The 21,716-nt window shown below is 36.1% G+C and overlaps 2 protein-coding genes across 4 annotated transcripts; one reads left to right on the forward strand and one right to left on the reverse strand.

Moving 5' to 3' along the window:
• Positions 1-920: 920 nt before the first annotated feature.
• LOC110739246 lies at positions 921-11,363 on the reverse strand. Of its 3 annotated transcripts, none has more exons than XR_002514759.1 (7): positions 10,841-11,363; positions 8,607-10,220; positions 8,168-8,516; positions 7,609-8,081; positions 7,009-7,339; positions 5,817-5,910; positions 921-1,041 (listed from the first exon to the last, which is right to left on the reverse strand). XR_002514759.1 is itself a non-coding variant. In XM_021919708.1 (3 exons), exons 1-2 carry the CDS (start codon positions 3,414-3,416, stop codon positions 1,342-1,344), a joined length of 1,974 nt encoding a protein of 657 aa, XP_021775400.1. In that variant the 5' UTR covers positions 3,417-3,433; the 3' UTR covers positions 992-1,041; positions 1,178-1,341. The 3 variants fall into 3 exon arrangements, 1 of the variants encoding a protein (XP_021775400.1); XR_002514760.1 differs by having other exon boundaries at positions 7,009-7,100; positions 10,841-11,361; XM_021919708.1 differs by lacking the exons at positions 5,817-5,910; positions 7,009-7,339; positions 7,609-8,081; ... (1 more) ...; positions 8,607-10,220; positions 10,841-11,363 and adding exons at positions 1,178-1,759; positions 1,861-3,433 and having other exon boundaries at positions 992-1,041.
• A 164-nt stretch (positions 11,364-11,527) lies between these two features.
• LOC110739247 (26S proteasome regulatory subunit 6B homolog) lies at positions 11,528-18,590 on the forward strand. The gene is made up of 6 exons (XM_021919709.1): positions 11,528-12,112; positions 13,622-13,852; positions 14,516-14,674; positions 14,795-14,947; positions 15,065-15,148; positions 18,232-18,590. The coding sequence occupies exons 1-6, from the start codon at positions 11,627-11,629 to the stop codon at positions 18,364-18,366; spliced, it is 1,248 nt and encodes a 415-aa protein (XP_021775401.1). The 5' UTR covers positions 11,528-11,626; the 3' UTR covers positions 18,367-18,590.
• Positions 18,591-21,716: the final 3,126 nt, after the last annotated feature.

Here is a 21,716-nt window from a genome sequence, read left to right on the forward strand (position 1 = left end):
AAACATGTTACTATGTGACGGGTCTGGCAGAGCAAAGGCAGGAATGTATATGTCGTCAAAAAACCCAAGAGACACTGTGTATCATCAAATCAATCCACAATACATTAAACCAAAGATGGAAAAAAAAAAAGCGATTATGAAGATGAAAGATATAAATTCCAATCATTAGCTTAAAAATGTATGAGAACAGCAGTAAAAACATTAAGATCAGCAAACAGTCTCAACAAGCAACAAGACTGATCATCATACTTCTAGTAGCTAAGTCTGTGAGCTAGTGATCACTAAACCAGATTGGCAGCATTTTTTTTTTTTGGAAAGGTAAAATTCACACATAATCAACCCAGCTGACTCGATTAACCCTTTACATCTAAGCAGGTAAGTCTCAAACCCATCACAACCACTTCCGCATCCTGGATCCACTAGCTCAAGCCACTGCCAGTCATCACACTTCCGGTATGATAAACCTCAGGAGCACTGTGGAAGCTAGCACTGCTGACAAACGAGTCTAAGCTCATTAACAGAACAACAGCACGTAATAGCTGGAAGGAGGCTATATAATCTTGACTAATAAGATAAACCAAAATGATTCATGTACGCTCATGCTTAGTAAACCTAATACAATCTTCTTGATAGTTGAGACTAGTGCAGACTTCAGGATCTAAATTTATAGAGGAGAATGACCAGAAAATTAAGATAATTCCTACACAACTTATACCAAGAGACTGGCAGAGCAAAGGCAGGAATGTATATGTCGTCAAAGCAAATTCAAGTTACTAAAGATACCTTTTCACATACTTGTCTTTTTTCACAACCAAGAGTTTCCTGTTCCATATCAGAGTCTCCTGAGGAGCCATCATCTGTCTGCCTCACACTCGAACAAAGTATGTCGCGTGTTTTTTGTTGCAGTATCTTATTCGCCAAGGATCCCGATCCTTGGGCTGACATTCTTTCAACATTATGCTTCAATTTTCTGAGCCTTTGTAACTTATAGTCTGGAAGCTGACTTTGGGAATCAGAAGCTTTTGCTTTACTCCCCTTCATCTGCAAAGCCATTCAATGACAACATGTTTACAAACCATAAAAGATAATAATATGAAAAACAATGCAATATAATATAATATAATATAATATGGAAAGCAGTGCAATATAATGTAATTTAAATTGTTAGGGAAAAAACCATCAGAAAGCTCTCTAGGAGGGATTTGAACAGCATAATGCCAACCATCTCTATTAAGATCTTCAACATAAAACACTTGATGTGCTTGAGATGCCAAGATAAATGGTTCTTCTTTAGAAATTGTCTTAGACATATTAATCATTACAAGCTCATCATTGTCTTTTTCAGAGTGAAACCACACACTTAAATAAGACGACACAGAAGTAGCCATGGTAAGATATTGAAATGATGTCTGTTATTGAACCATAATAATTGACATTAGCCTCAACAGGATTTTGATCTTTGGAACTCGCAAAGCTATGTGTCATGGCCGTTAGAGTGACTCCACTATTTTGAGTTACACAATTAGCATCGCGCTTCATGGTATGGAACCTATAACCATTGACTGAGTACCCTGTATACTTTTTAGCAATGTAAGAAGGCCCTTTTGATAACCATATGATATTGTTAGGGATGATGTCTTGACCCTCTTCAACAATGAAATCAACTTTCTCCCTAAACCAATCCACAAAATCCTTGCTGTGATCTTGAACGCTATTCCATTTTCTTTTTCCTCTAGCGCTTACAAATTCCTTGTGCTCACTATGAAATATAAAAAGATTACTTTATTAAGACTACAATTAAAACATATTGAAAACCAAGAGAAAAAGAAAAAAAAACTACATTTTGGTTGGTAATCTAACCTTATATATTTCTCAACTTCCTCGCAGTCACAATTGAACAAGACATAACGATGCGCTTGTACCCATTGATAGTGATCAAGTATGTGTTCACGGTCTTTTTTCTTTGATGTCCTTCCTTTCCCTTTTATTGGACGTCCTACCTTAGGAAGAAATGATTGTGATGTACTACAAGCATTAACTTGAGGTGTGGCCGAGTTTGATCCATTCAAAAATCTAGCTACAAAGGCAACACATTCTTTGGCTAGATATCCTTCTGCCATTGAGCCTTCTGGACGAGCTTTATTTCGAACATCTTGCTTTAGTCCACGAAGATACCTCTCAATCCCATACATACACCTTGAACTTACAGGTCCACCCAATTTAATTTGGCCCACCAAGTGTAGAGGTAGATGTACCATTATATCAAAAAAGGCAGGTGGAAAAATCCTCTCAAGTAGGCATAATGTTTCAACTAACTCAGATTGCAATTTTTCATGATGTTGAGGATCAACCTTTTTACTCCATATACTTTTAAAAAAAGCACAAAGTCTAATCAAAGGAGTAGCAACATCTTTGGATAATGTTGTCTTCACTGCAATTGGGAGCAAATAATTCATCATAAAATGTGCATCGTGGCTTTTGTAGCCTGCAATTTTCCTTTCCCCAACTTGTACACATCGACCAATGTTAGAAGCATAGCCTTGAGGAAGTTTGGCATTTTTGAAGACGTGGCAGAACTTACGTTTTTGCTCCAATGACATCCAAAAGCAGGATCTTGGAAATTCTTCGCCACCATCTTCCAATTCTCTTGGTTGAAGCTCCGGCATCAAATTAAGCTTTACCAAATCTCGACGAGCGCTCTTATGATCCTTGGTCTTTTGAGGAATGTCTAACAATGTCCCAATGACACTATCAAACACATTTTTCTCAATATGCATTACATCGAGGTTGTGACGATTAAGACAATGCTTCCAATATGGTAACTCGAAAAAAATGACCCTCTTTTTCCATGGGTTCGGATCATCAGCATCACGCCTTGGTTTCTTTTGCATCTTTCCAAATTCATTTGGAAAATCACGCAACAGATTAGCTACATCAATTCCATTCAATGGAGTAGGTTGTTGTCTTTCCTCAACTTTCCCATCAAAATTCCTCTTATCACGACGCCAAGGGTGAAATGGAGGTAGATATATACGATTTGCCCTATACACATTCTTAGAACTATAAGGCAACCACTCAGAATCTAATTCATAATGACACTCAAGGCACGCCAAGTATCCTTTTGTGCTCCAGCCAGATAACATCGCGTAAGCAGGAAAATCACTCACGGTAGTCATCAATGCTACATGCATGTGAAACCTCTGGTTACTCGAAGCATCATAAGTTTCCAGTCCGAACTCCCACAAATCTTTCAAGTCCTTCATTAGTGGTTGCAAATATATGTCAAGGTCATTGCCTGGGGAAGAAGGACCCGGAATTAGTAGTGCTAACATCAAATACTCAGGCTTCATAATCATCCAAGGAGGCAAGTTGTAATTGATCAACAAAACTGGCCAAGTACTATGTACAATACTCATCTGTGGCTAATCCTAGCCTCACATTGCGCGGGTCATCAGAAAACTCTTTGTACAAGGAATCAAATTCCCTCCAAGCTTGACCGTCAGCTGGATGATGTAAAAGATGATCAGTTTCACGCCCATCCGCATGCCAAGTCATGTATCTCGCCGTCTCTTGACACATAAATAGTCGTTGAAGCCTTTTCTTTATCGGAAAGTACCTAAGAATCTTTTGAGGAATTCTATAGGTGTTTCCCTTACCATTTTCTATGTCATCCTCTTTGTCCTTTGATTTCCATCTTGGTGTTTTACAAACATGGCAGCTTGTTGCATTTTCATGCTCTTCCCAATATATCATGCAATCGTTTGGACATGCATCAATCTTTGTATAATCCAACCCCAACACTTTCAAAACACTTTTCGCTTCATTGAAAGAAGTTGGCAACTTTGCATTAGGCAACACCTCCCTTATAAGCTCCAATATATCTCCAAATGCGGCATTGGTTAGATTATGATCACACTTCAAAATAAAAAGCCGAATCATGAAGGAAAGTTTTGAGTGATTTTTGGAACCAGGATACAGTTCTTCTTGCCCTTCTTCAACTAACCTCAAAAACTTTTTTGCCTCATCATTTGGCCCCTCTCTAAAAGCATCACGTGCATCATGCAACAACCTCACTACGTCATCGCTAGATTCATTTGGGATGGACCCTTCATCATTATCCAAAATATTTTCTTCTCTTTGGATATTGAACCCTAAATCTGATAACTTATCCGATCTTGGAACAAAACCATTACAAATTAAATGGTCTCTCACCACACCTTCACACCGCCAAAAACGATAATGACAAATTTGACATGGACAACAAATTTGATTTCCTTGAGACTTAATAGCAAAAGCCTTTTTGACATATTCGTCTACTCCCCGTTCATATTCATCTCTCCATTTGGCAAACATCCACCAATTCTTAGTTCCACCATCCATTCTTTCGGGTTCGAATTTAGAGAGTTATTTTATCTAAGTCACAAAAACTAAAATGAAAAATAAAAGTTAAATTAAAAGAATGACAAACATATCACTCTATTTCAGTTCGTATTTCAGACAAACACATCAAGTAACCTTCGCTACTGACGTATCAATGCAAATGTGAACGGCCAAAAACAAAACCACCAAAAAAAAAGAGACTAACACCCTAGCCTACACCAAACTAAGCATAATACAACTTAAAAGAATAAAACCATTTATAGTGAGACATACACCAAAGACTAAAAACAAGCCTCCTAACAAAAACACCTACAATTCAGCACAAAAACGACAAACACAGCAGCGAGACACAGCAGTTCCCAGCAAGCCCTGACAGAACAACAACACCTAGCAAGCTCTGACAGAAACAGCAACACCAGCAAAACAAGGAGGCAAAACACAAACAGAACCAGCCTGAACAGAACTCAGAAACCAACTACAGCACAAAAAACACCCTGCAGACAGACCTCCACAACCTAGTACCTCAGCAAGCCAGCTACAACACCACACAGCCACACACAGAACCTGCCTGAACAGAACACAGAAACCATCTGCAGCACAAAAAACAACCTGCAGGTAGGCCTCCACAACCCAGCACCTCAGCAAACCAGCTACAACACCACACAGCCACACACAGAACCACAGCACAGTAGCACACATCACTGAAACAGCACCAGAGAAACAGATCGCCAAAACAGCAGGACAAGCAACACCAGAGCAGGGCAGGCCCACAGCAAAGAACAGAAACAGCACACAGAACCAGCACTCAATACCCAACACAGCTAGGCAAACTAGATCTAAGGCTATACAACCATTTACAATGAAACTTCCTCCATTTACAATTGATGAGTTGCTGAACTCTGTTGACATGATTTTGTATTTTCAATTCAGCCTAAGAACAGCTTTATTTCTCTCTTTTTATTTCTCTCTTTTTATGCAACCGAGTTAGAACCTAACAATAGTAGACCATTCTAAAGTCATTTTTCGCTCTTAATATCAACATGTACTAAACCTCTTGCCTCTCAAGATGGTTTGACTCTTTTAATATGTCAGAAAGATTTATGTTGTCTAGTAGTCACATTTGAATATTATTTTGTGTAGGAAGCTAAGAAGATGGAGGTGAATGAATTGCAATACTATCCTTTGCTCTTCTCCTTGTAAGGCTTAACAAGAACACGAGATCATAGACATAATCGATCCAAAACACAAACAAATTACCCCTATTACCCTACCCTTCAATCAAAACGAAATTAATTTCCAAAATGAAAACTAATTATAAGAGCCTAACTAATTTCTGGCAGAAATTGGGAGAAGAATTTCTAAAATTTGGTTGTGAAAATCATATCCAATTCACATTAAGAAAATTTTAAACATAATTAAATTTCAAAAAGGCATACCAAGGCAACTTAAAGATGAAAACCCCTTTGTGCTGCCGGCAATTGTTCAACACCTTATTCTATTTATCTTGAGTAAGTCCTTTTTTATCTTCACCTACAAAAATTCAAACCCATATTTCAATTGAGTAAATTTATAACCAGAAATCTATATAAAATCAAAGTAAATCAATGGGTCATCAACTTTGTGTAGGGACTATTATTACTGTTTTTGAAAATGTTACATTTATAGTAGGATGAGGAATAGTTTTTGAGAAAGAACCCCTCAATAAACACATTGATAGAATTATTATCCTATTGAACCTATTTAGTGTGGTTGAAATTGTTTTGTGATCAATTTTGGTTAAGCTAATCATTGGCCGTAAAAGTAACACAGTTTCTGATCCTTTTTGCTTGTGCATAAGCGTCTGATTGATAATACACTCTTGAGGTTTAGAAACAGGGCTGGCATATCCTAACTGTTTTGGCCTAAGTGTGAGGTAAAAGCTAATCGGTGTAACATAACCCTGCAAATGATCAATTGAACCAAAACAGAAGATGCAAGCAAGAGTGTATTTGCGCTAGCATTGAAGCTCAAGTTTTAATTAGTAGTAAGTTGTACACTAGATAACAGATAGAGTGTTCCAGACTTCGGTATTTTGAAAAGTAAAAAATCTATCCCTTTTCTGTTGTTCAATTCAGTCCATCCTAATTTGAGCGCTGCAAATTCATAAGACCTTGATTCAAATTAATAATATGAAAATTAGAGAAGATAGATTCAAGTCGTGCTAAAGTTAAAGACTTGAAGATGAGAGGGCAAACATGTGTAAGCTTAAAACAAAGCTTTATATTCCTGACAATTCCATAAAGGGCAAGTATATATTTCAGGACCCTCTCTACATAGGTTAATAGTATTCAATTGTTATCAATTGAAAAACTATAAATTATATGTTATGTAAAGAAAGGCAAGGAGGAGGGTTCATTAGTAAAATAGGGAGATTAGAGTGGTGCATAAATAATGACACAATTATACTGTACAAAAATTCAAACCCAGAAAATTTCAAACCCACATCATATACGCCTTTGTCTATTATTTGACATGAACCCGAAAAAAAGTAAAACCAAACCATTCACCAGCATAAACACAAAGAAAAAATTCAATTAACACAAACCCTAATCACAAAGACACCAGAGATTTGAGCAAATTGAGGTATACCTTAAAGATCCGAGGAAATTTGTCACATGCAAGAGTCGAACAATCAGCCACCACCACCGCTACCGCCAGCGCCTTCCTTCAATTCGCCTAATCTACCATTTGAAGAGGAAGAAGAGAGAGAATTGGGAAAAAAAAATGTGAATTTGTGAACAAAGCTGGGCACTGAATTGGGAAAAATGAGGAACTGAAGGGCGTGGGAATGAAGACAGAGCTAGCTAAAAATGAAAATTAGGGGAAAATGAGTTATCTTCTGGGTAATTGCGAGCGTAGTGAGATGAATTTGGGGAAAAATGAGGAGGGAAGTTAGTAAATGGAAATTTCGTTTTGGCGCCTATATAAAAACAGTGCCGTTGTATTAGATATTTTGCCGTTGGATTAGAATATGCCGTTGGATTAGGCAATATTGCCATTGGATTAGCCAACATGAGCCGTTGGATTAGCGGGCCTAATGCAACGGTTTTTTAGTGTTTGATATAATTAACATGATGCCGTTGTATTAGCCTTGTCTAATACAACGGTAATAGTAGAGCCGTTGTATTAGCCCTATCTTCGCCGTTGCATTAGATCAAAAATGTAGTAGTGCTTGTTTATGCGTTTTACCTTTTCTTGCTTCATTTGCTCCATCTCTGCTTTGCAGGTCTGCCTGCACTTCTCTTCATTGTTGGTGGGTTTATTTGAGGAACATTGAACTCTGACCAGTGTGTAGGGTTAGCCATAGGGTGGACATGATTGGCATAAGTGGCTTTATAAGCAGCCCCCTTGAAGAAAGCTGAAACAAAGTTGATAGGTTCCATTCTCTAGTGGTAAGTGACCCTAAGCCCATGCTTGCAGGGAATACCAGACCCTGCCATTTGCCACAACCACAAGTCATGTTTGTCGCCTGACAAGAAATTTGAAAAGTCCATCCCTAACCTCAAATTCACCACCCCCACAAGAAGTGACATGGTAGAATCTGGAGTCATCACTCCTACTCTGCAAAATCTGATGTGCATGGTCGGTTAATGCATTTGGATCCATGTCAATGGCCTTGTCAAATCTTTCTCCCACCCTTTTCATGATCCAATTTCTGACAGCTATTTAGTTACACCAACAAGATTAGTGATGTAATTAGTAAGCATGCATAAAGAAAATGAAAATGGGCATGGATAAGTGACTGTACCTTCTAATAAAGTTAGGACAGGCATATCTCTGTGTGGTTTCGTGCATGAGTTAAATTACTTAACAAAGTTTGTTGTGTTGTGATCACAACAAACATTGGTTTCAAAGCTCTTCCTTGACCACTACTCCTCCACATTCCTTAGATATTGCTCAGCAGCTACATCATGCTCCTTGATTTTGGACATTGCTTTCTCAAAGACATACTCATTGTATGCATTTGCAGCAATCCAAAAGAGCTTGTGGAACATTGACCCACTCCACCTAGTATTCTTGCAATTAGAATAGAGATGCTGGCAGCAAACCCTCCTGGTAACTTTTGGGAAAACTTCAAACAATGCAGATTCGACACCCTTAACCAGCAAAAAATTAACAAAAATCAGAGTTCAGTGGCAAAATAAGTAAGAGTTACACCACAAACAAATTGAAAATAAATGGCTTACCCTCATTCTGTCAGAAACGAAGGTCCAATCATCTTTATGGCATCCTTCACTGGCAAACAAACACCTTAGATTTCTGAAAAAATAGGTTCAGCTCTCTATACTCTTTGTGTCTAATATTGAATAAGCTATGACAAAAATTTCATTATTTCCATCAATACCAAAAGCAGTCAACATGACCCCTTTGTAGTAGCCACTCAAGTGTGCACCATCTATCCCAATTATTGGCCTACAGCCACCTAAAAACACCTTAACAGAAGCAGCAAAAGTGAAAAAGCAGGCTTTGAATTTTTGCCCTTGGGTTGCACTATCTCCGGACCATGTAACTAGTGCATAAGACCCTGGATTAGTAGACTTAATCATCTCAACATATCTTGGCAGCAATGCATAAGACTCAGCAAATCCACCATGAATTTGTTCTTTTGCTATAACTTTAACCTTATAAATAGTCTCTGCTTTACATTGAGCCTATATCTTTCCATGCATAGCCTCTGAAGTGATTCAACTGGTATCTCTAGATTTTCTTCTAGATCTTGCAGCAGATGTCTGCATAACCAGGTCAGTGTTTTGATAGCCCAACTGACATTATTAGTTAACATTGCAGCATGTATTCTCCAATTACAAGCTTCAACAACACAACTTGTTGTATATCTGCAGTTGTCAGCCCTCTTAATGGTGACTACAAAGCCCTCTTGTATGCAATAATCTCTGAAAACCTCTTAAAACTAAGTCTTATTCTCAAAAATCAACCAATTTTCCAAGACAATAGAGCCAAAAGGTAAATTGTTCCAAATCTTCCCATTATTGTACAATTTGTCCAACTTATGACTCCCATCCTAGTAGTCTTCAAAAATTTTCTCTTTCAACTCATCAAAGTCAACAAGCACATTATCATCTTCATCTACAATGAATTCCAGATCACTCACAGTCTCCTCCTCATCCTCAGCATCAGACATTTCATAATCATCATCTTCACTGTCATCATCTTCTAAAACATCACTTTCTGCTTCCCTTATCACTGTCTCCCTTCTCACCCTTTGACCTCCCTGACTTCTCTCTATCACTCCTTTCTTAATCCATACCCACCCTTTTATGGTGGTGGTGAAGTTGATTGTCTAGGTAGTGGTGGAGTTGGCTGTCTAGATGGTGGTGTATGAGGTGGTGTTATAGGTTGCTGTGGTGATGAAGGTTCATTTGGTTCAGGCATCTCTTGCTGAATTGGTTGCTTGACATGATTCTTTTTCTTTGGTGTTGTTTTTTTCCTTTTGGGTGTCATTTTCTTTCTCCTAGTTGGCTGTTCCTTAGGAGTAGGTGAGGTTTGAGATCTGTTTGTTGCTTAGGAGAAGGTGAGGTTTGGGTATAGGACTATGAGGGTTCAGGTTGAGACTCTCCTGGGAAACACTCATCAGCAACTGGAGTTTCAAACACCCTCATATATTCAACCTTAGAATTTTCTGCACTAACAACAGGCACCTCAACTGCAACAGTGTATTGTTGCTGTTCCCACAACTCCTTCTCAGCTTGCTCCCTCTCAGCCTCCATCTTATTCTTTTCTATGTTTGCCTTAGCCTTCTCAGCATCCTCCTTAATTTTTCTTTGCCAGCTTTGTTCAGCATCCTGAAAAACAATACCATGAACATTTGTTTCCTCAACCCAAATCTCTATAGTATCCTTACCCTTGTTCCATTCCCACATTTTTAACATATCCCCATCATCTTTAAGCTCCAATTTTCGATTAGTCCTTGGCTTATGCACTAATAAAGTGAAAAACTTTGGGAGAAACACATTTTGTTTCACAGAGTATACAAACATATCTTCATACAACCCTATTAGACTACACAAGTCTGTATCCTCAATCATAATATCAAAAGCTTACGTCTTATCATCCTTCTTACCATGGACAAGCAACCACACACTACTCATCCTATATACAACCAACAACATAATCACATTCAAACTTCATACAATGTATACAATTTAACACATTAAAACGAAACATGCAACATATCAGTTAAAATAACCTAACCCTAAATTGTAAAATTCAAATCACACAACCAAAATCTATTCACATACTCACACCACAATTCACCAGAGATACATAACAATAAATGAAGCAACACTTCCTAATTACTGACATTTCAATCGTAATTTTCACATAACCCTAGAATGCATCAACAATTTTGACAAAAGACTTCATCTTTCAACTTCGAAATCAAAATCGAAAGTCAAGAAATTACCTTCGTTGATGTTTGAATACCTAGGCTTCTATTTTGATGAAATACCCTTGTTCTACCCCAACAACTTCCGCCGATCTTCAATACCCTCCCTTTTCGCCCGATTCTGCAAACAGTTCACTCTTCGGATCTTCCTTACTTCAAACCAGATGACTTTAGAGGGGTGTCACCAAGTTTTTTAGGGCACACTATCAATGGTGCGTGAGAGCAAGAAGAACAGGGGAGAAGAAGATGAATGCGAAGGAGGGGGGGTCAATACTTAGAAGACTTTTTTTTATCTTCTTTGGGCAATGACAGAAAATGCCACAATACACTACTAAGGGCATTATGGTCAAGTCATACTAACGAGGACTTAACGTCAGTTAGGTAAAAGGGTATTTAATGTTAATGTACAGTAACTGGTGGGTATTTAGTGAATTTGATTAATTTTGTGGATATATGGTGAATAAAAAAATTACTCAAGGGTATATGGTGAAAAAGTTGTAGAAAAATTCCTGTAAAGCTATTCGAATCTTTCATTAGCGTCATGATTTCATACAGCTATCTAGAATAATTATTTTTTTTCCATAAATTACAAAATTACCCATACCTTAATAGTATATATATTGACGATTATACCCCTTGCTAAGTATTCCTTGTTTATCGTCTTATGATACGATACATTGATACAGAGTATATAAACTCTACATCTCTCTCGGTCTCTCCTCTTAACAAAAACAATTTCTTCGGCAATACTCCAAACCCTCACTTCATTTTCTCTCTCCTCCAAATCCTTCAAAGAACTCAACAATGGCGGCATCAGCCATGGTGCTCGACCCCAAACCACCACCATCTGAACCACCAGCAACAATCTCATGGACATCATCCGAAGATTCTTCCGCCCCAGAAGAAGAAGATCTTTACGGCCGATTGAAATCCCTAGCACGCCAAATCGAATTCATGGAAATCCAAGAAGAATACGTCAAAGACGAACTCAAAAACCTCAAAAGAGAGCATCTTAGAGCTCAAGAAGAGGTCAAAAGGATTCAATCTGTGCCTCTTGTTATTGGGCAGTTTATGGAGATGGTTGATCAGAATAATGGGATTGTTGGGTCTACTACTGGGAGTAATTACTATGTTCGGATTCTTAGTACGATTAATCGTGAATTGCTTAAGCCTTCGGCTTCGGTTGCGCTTCACCGACATTCGAATGCACTTGTTGATGTTCTTCCTCCCGAAGCCGATTCGAGTATCTCGCTTTTGAGTCAATCTGAGAAGCCTGATGTTAGCTATAATGTGAGTTTTCTCTCTCTTAGGGTTTTGATTCTAGGTTTGGGTTATTGAATTTTAGGGTTTTTTTTTTTTTTTGAATTTGATGTGTTTTGTTCAAGATTTGGAATTGTGGTTTATTGATTTGATGATTTTTTTTGCTTGAATTGTGCTGTTGGAGTAAAATTTTGAATTTGGTAATTTAAATTAGGGGTGTGGTAAACTGGTAATGGTTGATTTTGAATTATTTATTTTTTCCTTTTAATTTGGAAGAATTTCATACTGTAATTGGAGTTTGATTTTGTGCTTCTTGATGCATGTATGAAGGAGACTTTTTTTTTGGTGATGAAGTGTGAATTTTAGTAAAGAAAACGAGTCTTTAAAATTAAGGGTTTTGTTTTTCTGTATTTTGATGGTATTATGTATGAGAACTGAAATTGGTTGTTAGTTTTAATAGTTAAATGTGAGAAAGGTGAACTTTTGGGAGCATAGCTGCATATTTGTAAATTTTAAGGTTGATGAAGGATTAGTACTAGGTGATAAAATGATTACCTGAAGCAATAAAGATTCATCTACTGTGTTGTATTACCTGACAGTATTCCCATACTTTTTAGTGTGTTGTGCATTTCCGGTATCTTGAAAAGTACTATCTTTAGGGAATAATGCTGGTTAAACCTGTATCAATTGATCTGCCATGAGGACATGACTACGAATTTGTTATATTGGTAGATTTGTTTTGCATACATGGTAGATTAGTACCTGAAAGCATCATACAATTGTTTAGCAATGCTCTATCCTATTACTATCTACTTTTCCTTGTATGCATTATAATTTGATAGTTAGTGCCTTAACAAATACCTAGAAAGGTACATCTGTGGCATTTTAACCTTTGCTAGGGTGCATTAGTGTGTTACAATGTATGTTGTTATGTTTCATTCCATGTTGGCAACTTTTTACTTCTATTTATTATGTAGTTCATCTCAGAAGTGTTGTATAGATGTGAATTTCTCAATCCCATACTCTTGAGTTAGAAATTTAGGGCATGTAGCATTTTGTTTTGGTTTTGAGATTTCACTAATTGTATGATATTAGTTGTGTAATCAACTGAAAACTAAATTAAAGAATGCGTAAACTATTTTGATATTCAGCTTGTTTGGAAACTCAAAAGTGTTTATTTAAGCTTTCTCATTGGATTGCCTGCATTTCTTTCTATCTTGGTAGCAAGGACAATTATAATGTTGAAGCTGCATTGTGTTTATTACAGTGTGCATCAATTTTTGCTTGTGTTCTGTGGATTTACTTTTCCTGGTGTTCGTTAGATAGTTCGTTGCTGATTTATCTTTCTTTCCTATTATGTTTTTGGGGGTTATTTGGTTTTAAGGGTATTGAAACAGTATTGCTGCAGTGCATCATTTGTTCATCATTGTTCAAAGCTTACTTCTATATCAGATTGTTGTAACATGAAAATGTTCATCGATCTTTGAGTCTCTTGTGAACCTATGTTTCTTAATGCTCTTCTGGCAATAACTTTGTCAGGACATTGGAGGATGTGACATTCAAAAGCAGGAAATTCGTGAAGCAGTTGAGCTGCCTTTGACTCATCATGATTTGTACAAGCAAATTGGTATTGATCCTCCCAGGGGTGTTTTGCTTTATGGCCCTCCTGGTACTGGAAAGACAATGCTTGCAAAGGCTGTTGCCAATCATACTACTGCTGCCTTCATTAGAGTTGTTGGTTCTGAGTTTGTTCAGAAGTATTTGGGTGAGGTGGGTCTTTCTCAACTTTTATTACCTCTCTCTTTAAAATTTGGAAGGTGTGTATTTATGTATGTACTCCATAATTTTTTTTTTTTTTTTACATATATCATATTTTATCTTTCATGTGTTGTAATTAGCATCTTCTACTCTATACTGAACTTAGCCTTTTCCCAAAGTCTCTAAAGAGGCTGTTAATTACACTGGGTAAGAGACATAGTATATGCAGCCTTTCCTTTAGAGATACTGACTATGTGAATAAGATAAATTACTATTAACATAAACTACAATGCTTAGGCTTTTCATTTCCGGTCAATGATCCATGTTAGATGCTTGCCATGCGCATGGGTTTGGACACTTCACTATTGGCTAAGAGAAGAAAATTAATGCTTTTCACCTATACATATATTGATACATGTATAACACATATGAAAGTATCCTTGTATCACCTATCCAGTCATATCTTTGGACACTCACATTCAACTTTGTATTTTTCTTCATATTGGACCTTTGGGACCTATATCTATTTCCTTAGTTTTTTTTTTTTTTTTTTTTTTGATAAGAGTTTGAGCATCTCAAAATCTAATATTTAAGCAGATTGTTTTAATTAATTTTTATTTTTTTAATTGGATTATGTTGAAATTTTACTGAATTGTTCTGTTTTGTTTAATGCAGGGTCCGAGAATGGTCCGTGATGTATTTCGCCTTGCTAAAGAGAACGCACCTGCAATTATTTTCATTGATGAGGTAGATGCTATTGCTACTGCTAGGTTTGATGCTCAGACTGGTGCTGATAGGGAGGTTCAGCGTATCCTTATGGAACTTCTGAATCAGGTATTATTCAAAGGGCATATAAGCTATGCAGATGTGTCTGCTCCTACAAAAATGAAATGTATATTTCTATGTTGACATCCCCTGTATTGTATTTATGTTAAGTTATTGTTGCTCCTGTAGATGGATGGGTTTGACCAAACTGTGAACGTTAAGGTTATCATGGCAACTAATCGAGCTGACACTCTTGACCCTGCACTGCTACGTCCTGGAAGACTGGACAGGAAAATTGAGTTTCCTTTGCCTGATAGACGACAAAAGAGGCTTGTTTTTCAGGTGCACTATGATCCTATTTTCAGTTGCCAGTTCCTTTATTCCCTCTGCTTCTTTCATTTTCCAGTGGTCTATAACTCTTTATGAATAAATTTATCATCTGCCCACATTTTCTTCCAGGTTTGTACTGCCAAGATGAACTTGAGTGATGAAGTTGACTTGGAGGATTACGTCTCACGCCCAGACAAGATTAGTGCTGCTGAGGTCAGTAGTATGATGTATTTTGTGCCTGTGATTTATTTGTCTGTTCTATGACCACTTTGCATATTCCATGTTACTAGTATGCATTAGTTGAAAATAAGATTATACCTGAATTTATCCTCTTGGTTGGGTCGTAGTTAGGATTTTAATCCTTTGTATCAGTCTTTAACTTCCCCAGTTTTTGAATATATGTCTTGTTGCGGATTCTTATTCCTGGCTTGGTTTGTTGGAAGACACTTCCGTGGATCTAGATGTTCTACTATCTATGGTGTTGTCTCCATTTAGCAATTGCTGTTGTCCTCATGGTTGCTTGTTCAATATAGCTAAAAATCAGACAAAGATGCCAATATTTTCTGTCCTGGTAAATTGCTTTAGGCCCACACGTATAGAGCAGCATAATTTGGTGTTGGGTGAGGGAGGAAGGTGATGCAGTGTGTTTCATATTGTTAGATCCATATTTTCCTGAAAAGAAACTCTACTGGGACTTGGTAATAATCACTGATAAGAAATCTGGTCCCTTGATTTTCTTTATGGAACCGTGATCATTCAAATGTATCGCTAACTTTGTTCGACTCACTTGATGTAGATACATAATATAAGAAAACTTTGAATAGATGAGTGGGTGTAATAAAAGTGTAAAAAGATGGTGGGTGTAAGATGAATTAAGAGAAAGAGCGTAAAAAGGTGGGTAGGTGTACTATAAAGTAAGAGAGAATACAGAAAGGCGTAAATCTGGAAGGGGTATGATGATATATATAGTATGCCTAAAATGGAATAAAATTAAGCATGTTAAACAAAAAAATCCATCAATGAAAAGTGAGCAGATCAAATAAAACAGAGGTAGTATTATAAAATCATGTGTAAAAGTTCCAGAAATAATGTCCTTTATGTAAATTCTGGATCTTAAATAATCATAGATCTGTTTGAGATGGAAATCTAACAACAATTTCTGGCAGCCAAGCAACTGCATTTTTGTCTTCATGTTCGATAGTTTTTTTTTACAGTAACTGCAACACTCGTCAGCCCCTGTAGATTGATAGTTTTTTAATGATGCATAAGGTTGCGCACATTTGGGTTGAGCTGCTCACAAAAAAAATAAATCAGGCCTGGCGGTTAAGTTTGAAATTTTATGTTAAACTTGAGCAGTTGAAGTCATCACTTTTGTTATATTGAAGCTAGAGCTGTGCTGAAAATCATTTTTTAAAAAGTTATTGCTGTCCTGAGAGTGAATTAAGAGCTTGGGAAAATGTTTTTTTTTTTTTGGGTGAGGCTGAGGTATGTAGCAGAAAGGAGCTGAAGGACGCTCTTCCTTTTAAGCTTGTTATAGGCACAAAAAAGGGCATTGGTACACTCAATCTTGCTATCTAGCACCAACCAGCCTTAATCACAGGGTTAGCTCACTGACAAAGGGGACGAGGATTCTTGATCCGTCCCTCTCCCAACTCAACTTTTTTCTCTGGACGCAGTTGCCCCTGTAAATTGTACAGCCTATGCTTCCTCTCACACACCAGGTTATTGGAGTCATGGAAATTGGGTTTTCTGACCTGTATATCTTTATCCTATCATTTTTACCGCTGCCACTTGGCTTTCCTTGTAAGGATTCAAAACTAGAGCAAATTTGTTGACTGGTTTAGTCATGTGGGAAGTGGCATGTGTAGTGTGGACTAGTGTCTGACAATAGCTGGTGGTGTTCAGACTGATGTTGTTACTGGATTGAGGCTGAGGCTGTAGGCCTGTAGCAGGAAGAAGCTTAAGGTCAATCTTCATTTGTAACTTGTTTTAGGCCAAAAAAGGGCTTCATGTCACTTGATATTGCTATCTAGCACCAATTGGTGTTATTCATAGACCTCTGGCTTACAGGAGAAGGAATTATAAGGCCTTTCAACTTTTTTCTCTGGATGCAGTTGCCCCTGTAGATTTTACAGCCTATGCATCCTCTCACACAGCACTTGTTGGCCTTTTGGAAATTAGGTTTTCTGACTTGTGTCTCCGTCCTATTAAATTTGAGTGCTTTCACGTGGTTTTCTTTGTAAAGATAACTAGGATGTATAGTGTGGACTAGTAGCTAATGGATATCAGACTGGTGTTTTGAGGCTGCTTGTTGGTCAAGAAGAATGGCTACTAGATCTATTTTGGCTATGACACTTGGGAATTATAGCTGTCAAAATAATTTCAAGATCCCAATCTTCTCATTAATCACATAAGGTATATTTATACACAACCATATGAGTCCTAATTCTATTAGCTTTAGTATAAATAGTAGGGGAGGGAAAGTAGAAAGTAGGCAGAATACTGTTATAGACTAGCAAATCTGACTTGTATACTTTACTGATTAAGAGGAAATTCAAGGGAGAAAGCTTGGAAATTTGATTAAACAGATTAACGATTTCTTACAATAGGTAGTAGGTTTAGCCTACAAAGCTCATATTAGTGACTTGAGGTCACAACTCTCCTAATAGTGACTTAAGGTCACAACTCTCCTAAGGAATCACTCCAAAATTCTGCCTACTTTCTATTTTCCCTCCTCTATCTATTTATACTAAAGCTAAAGTCTCTAACCTAATAATATTAGACTTCCCAAATTACCCTCCTAAGATTAGTTTATTACATCATTACCCTCCTAAGATTAGAAGCGAATGTAAATGGGCAAAAGTCAGTAATTTTGTGTGGATTTTGCTTTCTGGACATCTGGTTGATTGGGTAGAAAGAACAGGATTATTTTTAAAAAATTAGTGAGAGGTACTGGACGATTGAAGCAAAATTGTTCTGAGATTTTAAGGCTGGACATTGATGCCAATATTGGAAGGATACAAAAGAAGTTGCTAACATTAAGTAGCTGACATTTGGTTTGACATGGATGAAAAAATCAATATGGGATGTTAGAAAGATAAGCTCTGTTTGTTATTGCAATATTAGTGGACTCTTAAACAACTTAAATGTAATTCTATAAATCCTAGTCTATGTTTTAATTCAATGATTTTACTTGTTGATCTCCTATTCTAAAAGTTGTGTGCGCCCTGTCTCCCTACCTAATCTTGTTTACATGTAAAGACTGTATCTAATGTTTACCTTATAAATTGTTGCAGATAACTGCTATTTGCCAAGAAGCAGGCATGCATGCGGTCCGCAAAAACAGATATGTTATTTTGCCAAAGGATTTCGAAAAGGGTTATCGATCCAATGTGAAGAAGCCTGATACAGACTTCGACTTCTACAAGTGATAATCCCAAGTGTAGCCAAGAATGATCATCTATTTTCATGGTTTTATATTTTTAAGAGATATGTACGATATGGTTCTAAGAATTATTTATTAATTGGGACCTGAATTTAACATTTTAGTTAAGAGTAATGACTTCAACAATAACTCACTTACTTTTGTTTATCCTCATTTTATTTGTATGTTGTGACTTGTGATCTTTTAATTTTCGATCTTTATGTGTTTTTTTACTCTATCTTCCTTCCCTGCACACCAACCATTCCCAACTTCTTGTATGAACTATATGCTCCAACTGAAAGCTGGCCCTCCAGTAGCCACCGTGGGAGAATTATCCCCTGAATTTGTGATTTCTATCTCTTTTCACCATAAACTTCACAATACTAATATTCTGAGAATTCTTTGTTCCTTTCATCGTGGCTTTTTGATTGGCTTTTGGCTTTTACTTTTGGTCAAACAGGCAAAATACATGTTTGCCTGTTTGGTAAATGGCTTTTTAGCTAGCTAAAAAGTCGGCTTATTCGCCAAAACCAAAAAGCTAGTAAGACTTAGCCTTTTGGTTTTGGCTTTTGGCTTTTCATTAAACAAATTACTTCTTTGTCCTTAATTAATAATTAATATTTAGTAATTAATAATTAATAATTAATAATTAATAATTAATAATTAAAAATTAATTATTAGTAATTAATAATTAATAGTATTTTTTAGTACTTAATAATTAATAGTTAGTAATTAGTAATATATAATTAATAATCATTTGTTAATAACTAGTACTTAATAACTAGTAGTTAATAATTAATAATTAGTAATTAGTAATTTTAAGTACTTAATAATAAATAGTTAGTAATTAACAATTAGTAATTAGTAATATAATTAATAATCATTAATCAATAATTAGTACTTAATAACTAGTAGTTAGTAATTAATAATACTTATAATTTTTATAATAAATGAATTAGAGCACATAACAATGTCTTTTAAGGTCATTTTGCATAGTTACAGCCAACAACTAACAACTGATTTTACCAAATATATTTACAAACAACAAATGGTCAAACAACCACTACAAACAACCAATACTAACAGCAAGTCAAACAAGCCAAGTTAAACAGTCAACAGTCGACAGCCAACAGTCATTTGCCAAACAAGGCCTTTGTCTTTAAAGAGCAAGAAGCTTATAGCTCAGTGGAGCTTGAATTCAGTTTTCGTGGCTGCAACTTGGGTTCGATGCTCATATCCCCCTCCCCCTTGGGTAATACCCCCTTGACATTCCTGTGATAGGAATCAAGGTGGGGCCCACCTCTTACCCCTTAAAAAAAATAAAAAAATAAAAATATATTTTGTCTCTTAAATTTTGTTGATATCTAAGAAAAGGAGATAGAATGAAAGTGAAGAGATTGCATTGATGGGGAAAGTACAAAAGTGACCAAATCCAAATGCTTTGCTATATATAAAACTAACCAGTTTTTGGCCTATGCAACGTCTATATAAAGGGATAAATTAGATGCTTATGACAAAAGGTCATCAACTACTCTGTAAATGCTTAAGTTGAAACTAAGGAAGTAACTCCCCTTGTCCTATTTTAGCTGTTAAAATATTTAAGTTGGAATATACCAAAATACTTGTCATGTTCCTAATACTGAATACTTTCTCCGTTTTTTTTTATAGTCTCATTTTGACTATGCAAGTTATTTAATATGCTCTTTTGACCATTAATATCTATATTTTACCAAAAAATATACAAAATTTTTTATTAGCTATTGAATTCAAATATTATTGGTCAAAAGTAATTTTAAAGGTAAAAATCTTCTCAATAGATGATGTTCCTTTATATTTTTTTTTCGTTCTTTGAATATGGACAAACTATTACAACATTTACAAGATAGAGTGATAGCTTAAAAGGTTTTTTTTTTTTTTCCTTTTCTATTTTCATTCTCTATTAAATCCAAAATGGTCGTATAAAATCACATTTAAATAATTTTTTTTATTTTTTTTATTTTCACGAATATTAGAACTTTTTATGATTGGAACATAACGAAAATTATGTAAACACATAGTATCCATTTCACTGTGAGTCCACTCACAAACTGATATATATGCCAATAGCTTGTATAAAATGTCCAAAAATTTACATCTAAATTTCAAAAGTCGAGATAAAGTAATGTCTAATAACTTATAAAAATTTTTTTAAGGTAATGGAGAATAACCCCAACTAGATTTTCTCTTACGCTTTTCTTTTGGTCTAATAATTGCAGGCCATGTACTTGAAAGTGAGGGGAAGGAGAATGGTAAGGGATCCTCACCCCTAAGTAATAGGTGAATCTCCAACCAACTACACTTAGCAAGTTTGAAGCCCTATTATGTTGCATAACCTCCGTTGCTTAAATTCTTTTCACTTTTTGTGTAGGTCATGCTTTCAAATTCTTCACACTTTTGCTTTATCTTTAATTTTTTTTTTCTTTCTACTCTCTCATCATTACTTAACCAACCCTCAATTACATTTTATGTTAAAATGGACTCACTTGGTCACAATTCCCCTGGCTCTCTCTGTTAGGAAATAAACTAAACTTACCAAATACCAACGAGATTTGTTTTGGGAAAAGATATAATGTATCTTTTATTTATTTTCTATCTTTATGTTATCCTAGTTAAATGAGGATTGTAATTAGGAAACTAGATAGATTTTAGGTATATAATCAATCTAGGATTATTTAGGCTTGGGGAGCAAGTAAAATAATCCTAATTGATGTGGTTTTCTAGGTTAGCCTATATAAGGGGGTTTGGGCTTACTAGAAAATTATGATGCATGGTTCAATGATGGTTTATTAAGGAGGAAAATCATCATTGATGGTTTATTGAGGAGGAAAATCATCAAGAGGGTTATTGTCTTATTTTGTAGGAAATTAATAAAACAATATTTTGTTTGAGGGAGGAAATCTAAATTTCCTCATAAACATGGTCTCTTTTTATTATCGTGTTTTGCTATTTATTCTATATTATTTTTTACGGTGAGTTCCCAAATCGTTCTATTGCACACATCTGTTATAAGAAATTGGTATCAAGAGCTAGGCTGAGGCATGGAGGATTTTGGGAACAAATACAAAGTAGAATTATTTAACGGGAAGACGAATTCTCGTTATGGCAAAGTTCGGTGAAGGTATCAAGATTTGTGGCCAGGACAATGGTTTAAGACACAGTTGGAGGGTTTGTAGTTTTGTCCTTACAAAAATTACATGGTAGAGGGTTTATATTTTTGGCCTCAAAAACTAACGATCAGTTTGAGGGTTTTCTTGTGATTTTTCCGGTGCATAAAATCACTAGTTGGTTTCTCCAAAAAGGAACGAGAGAAATCACTTC

The sequence above is a fragment of the Chenopodium quinoa genome, unplaced genomic scaffold (genome assembly GCF_001683475.1).
Source record: "Chenopodium quinoa cultivar QQ74 unplaced genomic scaffold, ASM168347v1, whole genome shotgun sequence".
Lineage (NCBI taxonomy): Eukaryota > Viridiplantae > Streptophyta > Magnoliopsida > Caryophyllales > Amaranthaceae > Chenopodium > Chenopodium quinoa.

Excerpts from the sequence above, each read along its gene's own strand:
- LOC110739246 (XM_021919708.1), bottom strand. The coding sequence starts at position 3,416 with ATGAGTATTGTACATAGTACTTGGCCAGTTTTGTTGATCAATTACAAC. Across the intron at positions 1,760-1,860 it reads GAAGTTGAGAAATATATAAG|TGAGCACAAGGAATTTGTAA; the intron begins GTTAGATTACCA and ends TATATTTCATAG.
- LOC110739247 (XM_021919709.1), top strand. The coding sequence starts at position 11,627 with ATGGCGGCATCAGCCATGGTGCTCGACCCCAAACCACCACCATCTGAA. Across the intron at positions 13,853-14,515 it reads TTCAGAAGTATTTGGGTGAG|GGTCCGAGAATGGTCCGTGA; the intron begins GTGGGTCTTTCT and ends TGTTTAATGCAG. Across the intron at positions 15,149-18,231 it reads ACAAGATTAGTGCTGCTGAG|ATAACTGCTATTTGCCAAGA; the intron begins GTCAGTAGTATG and ends AAATTGTTGCAG.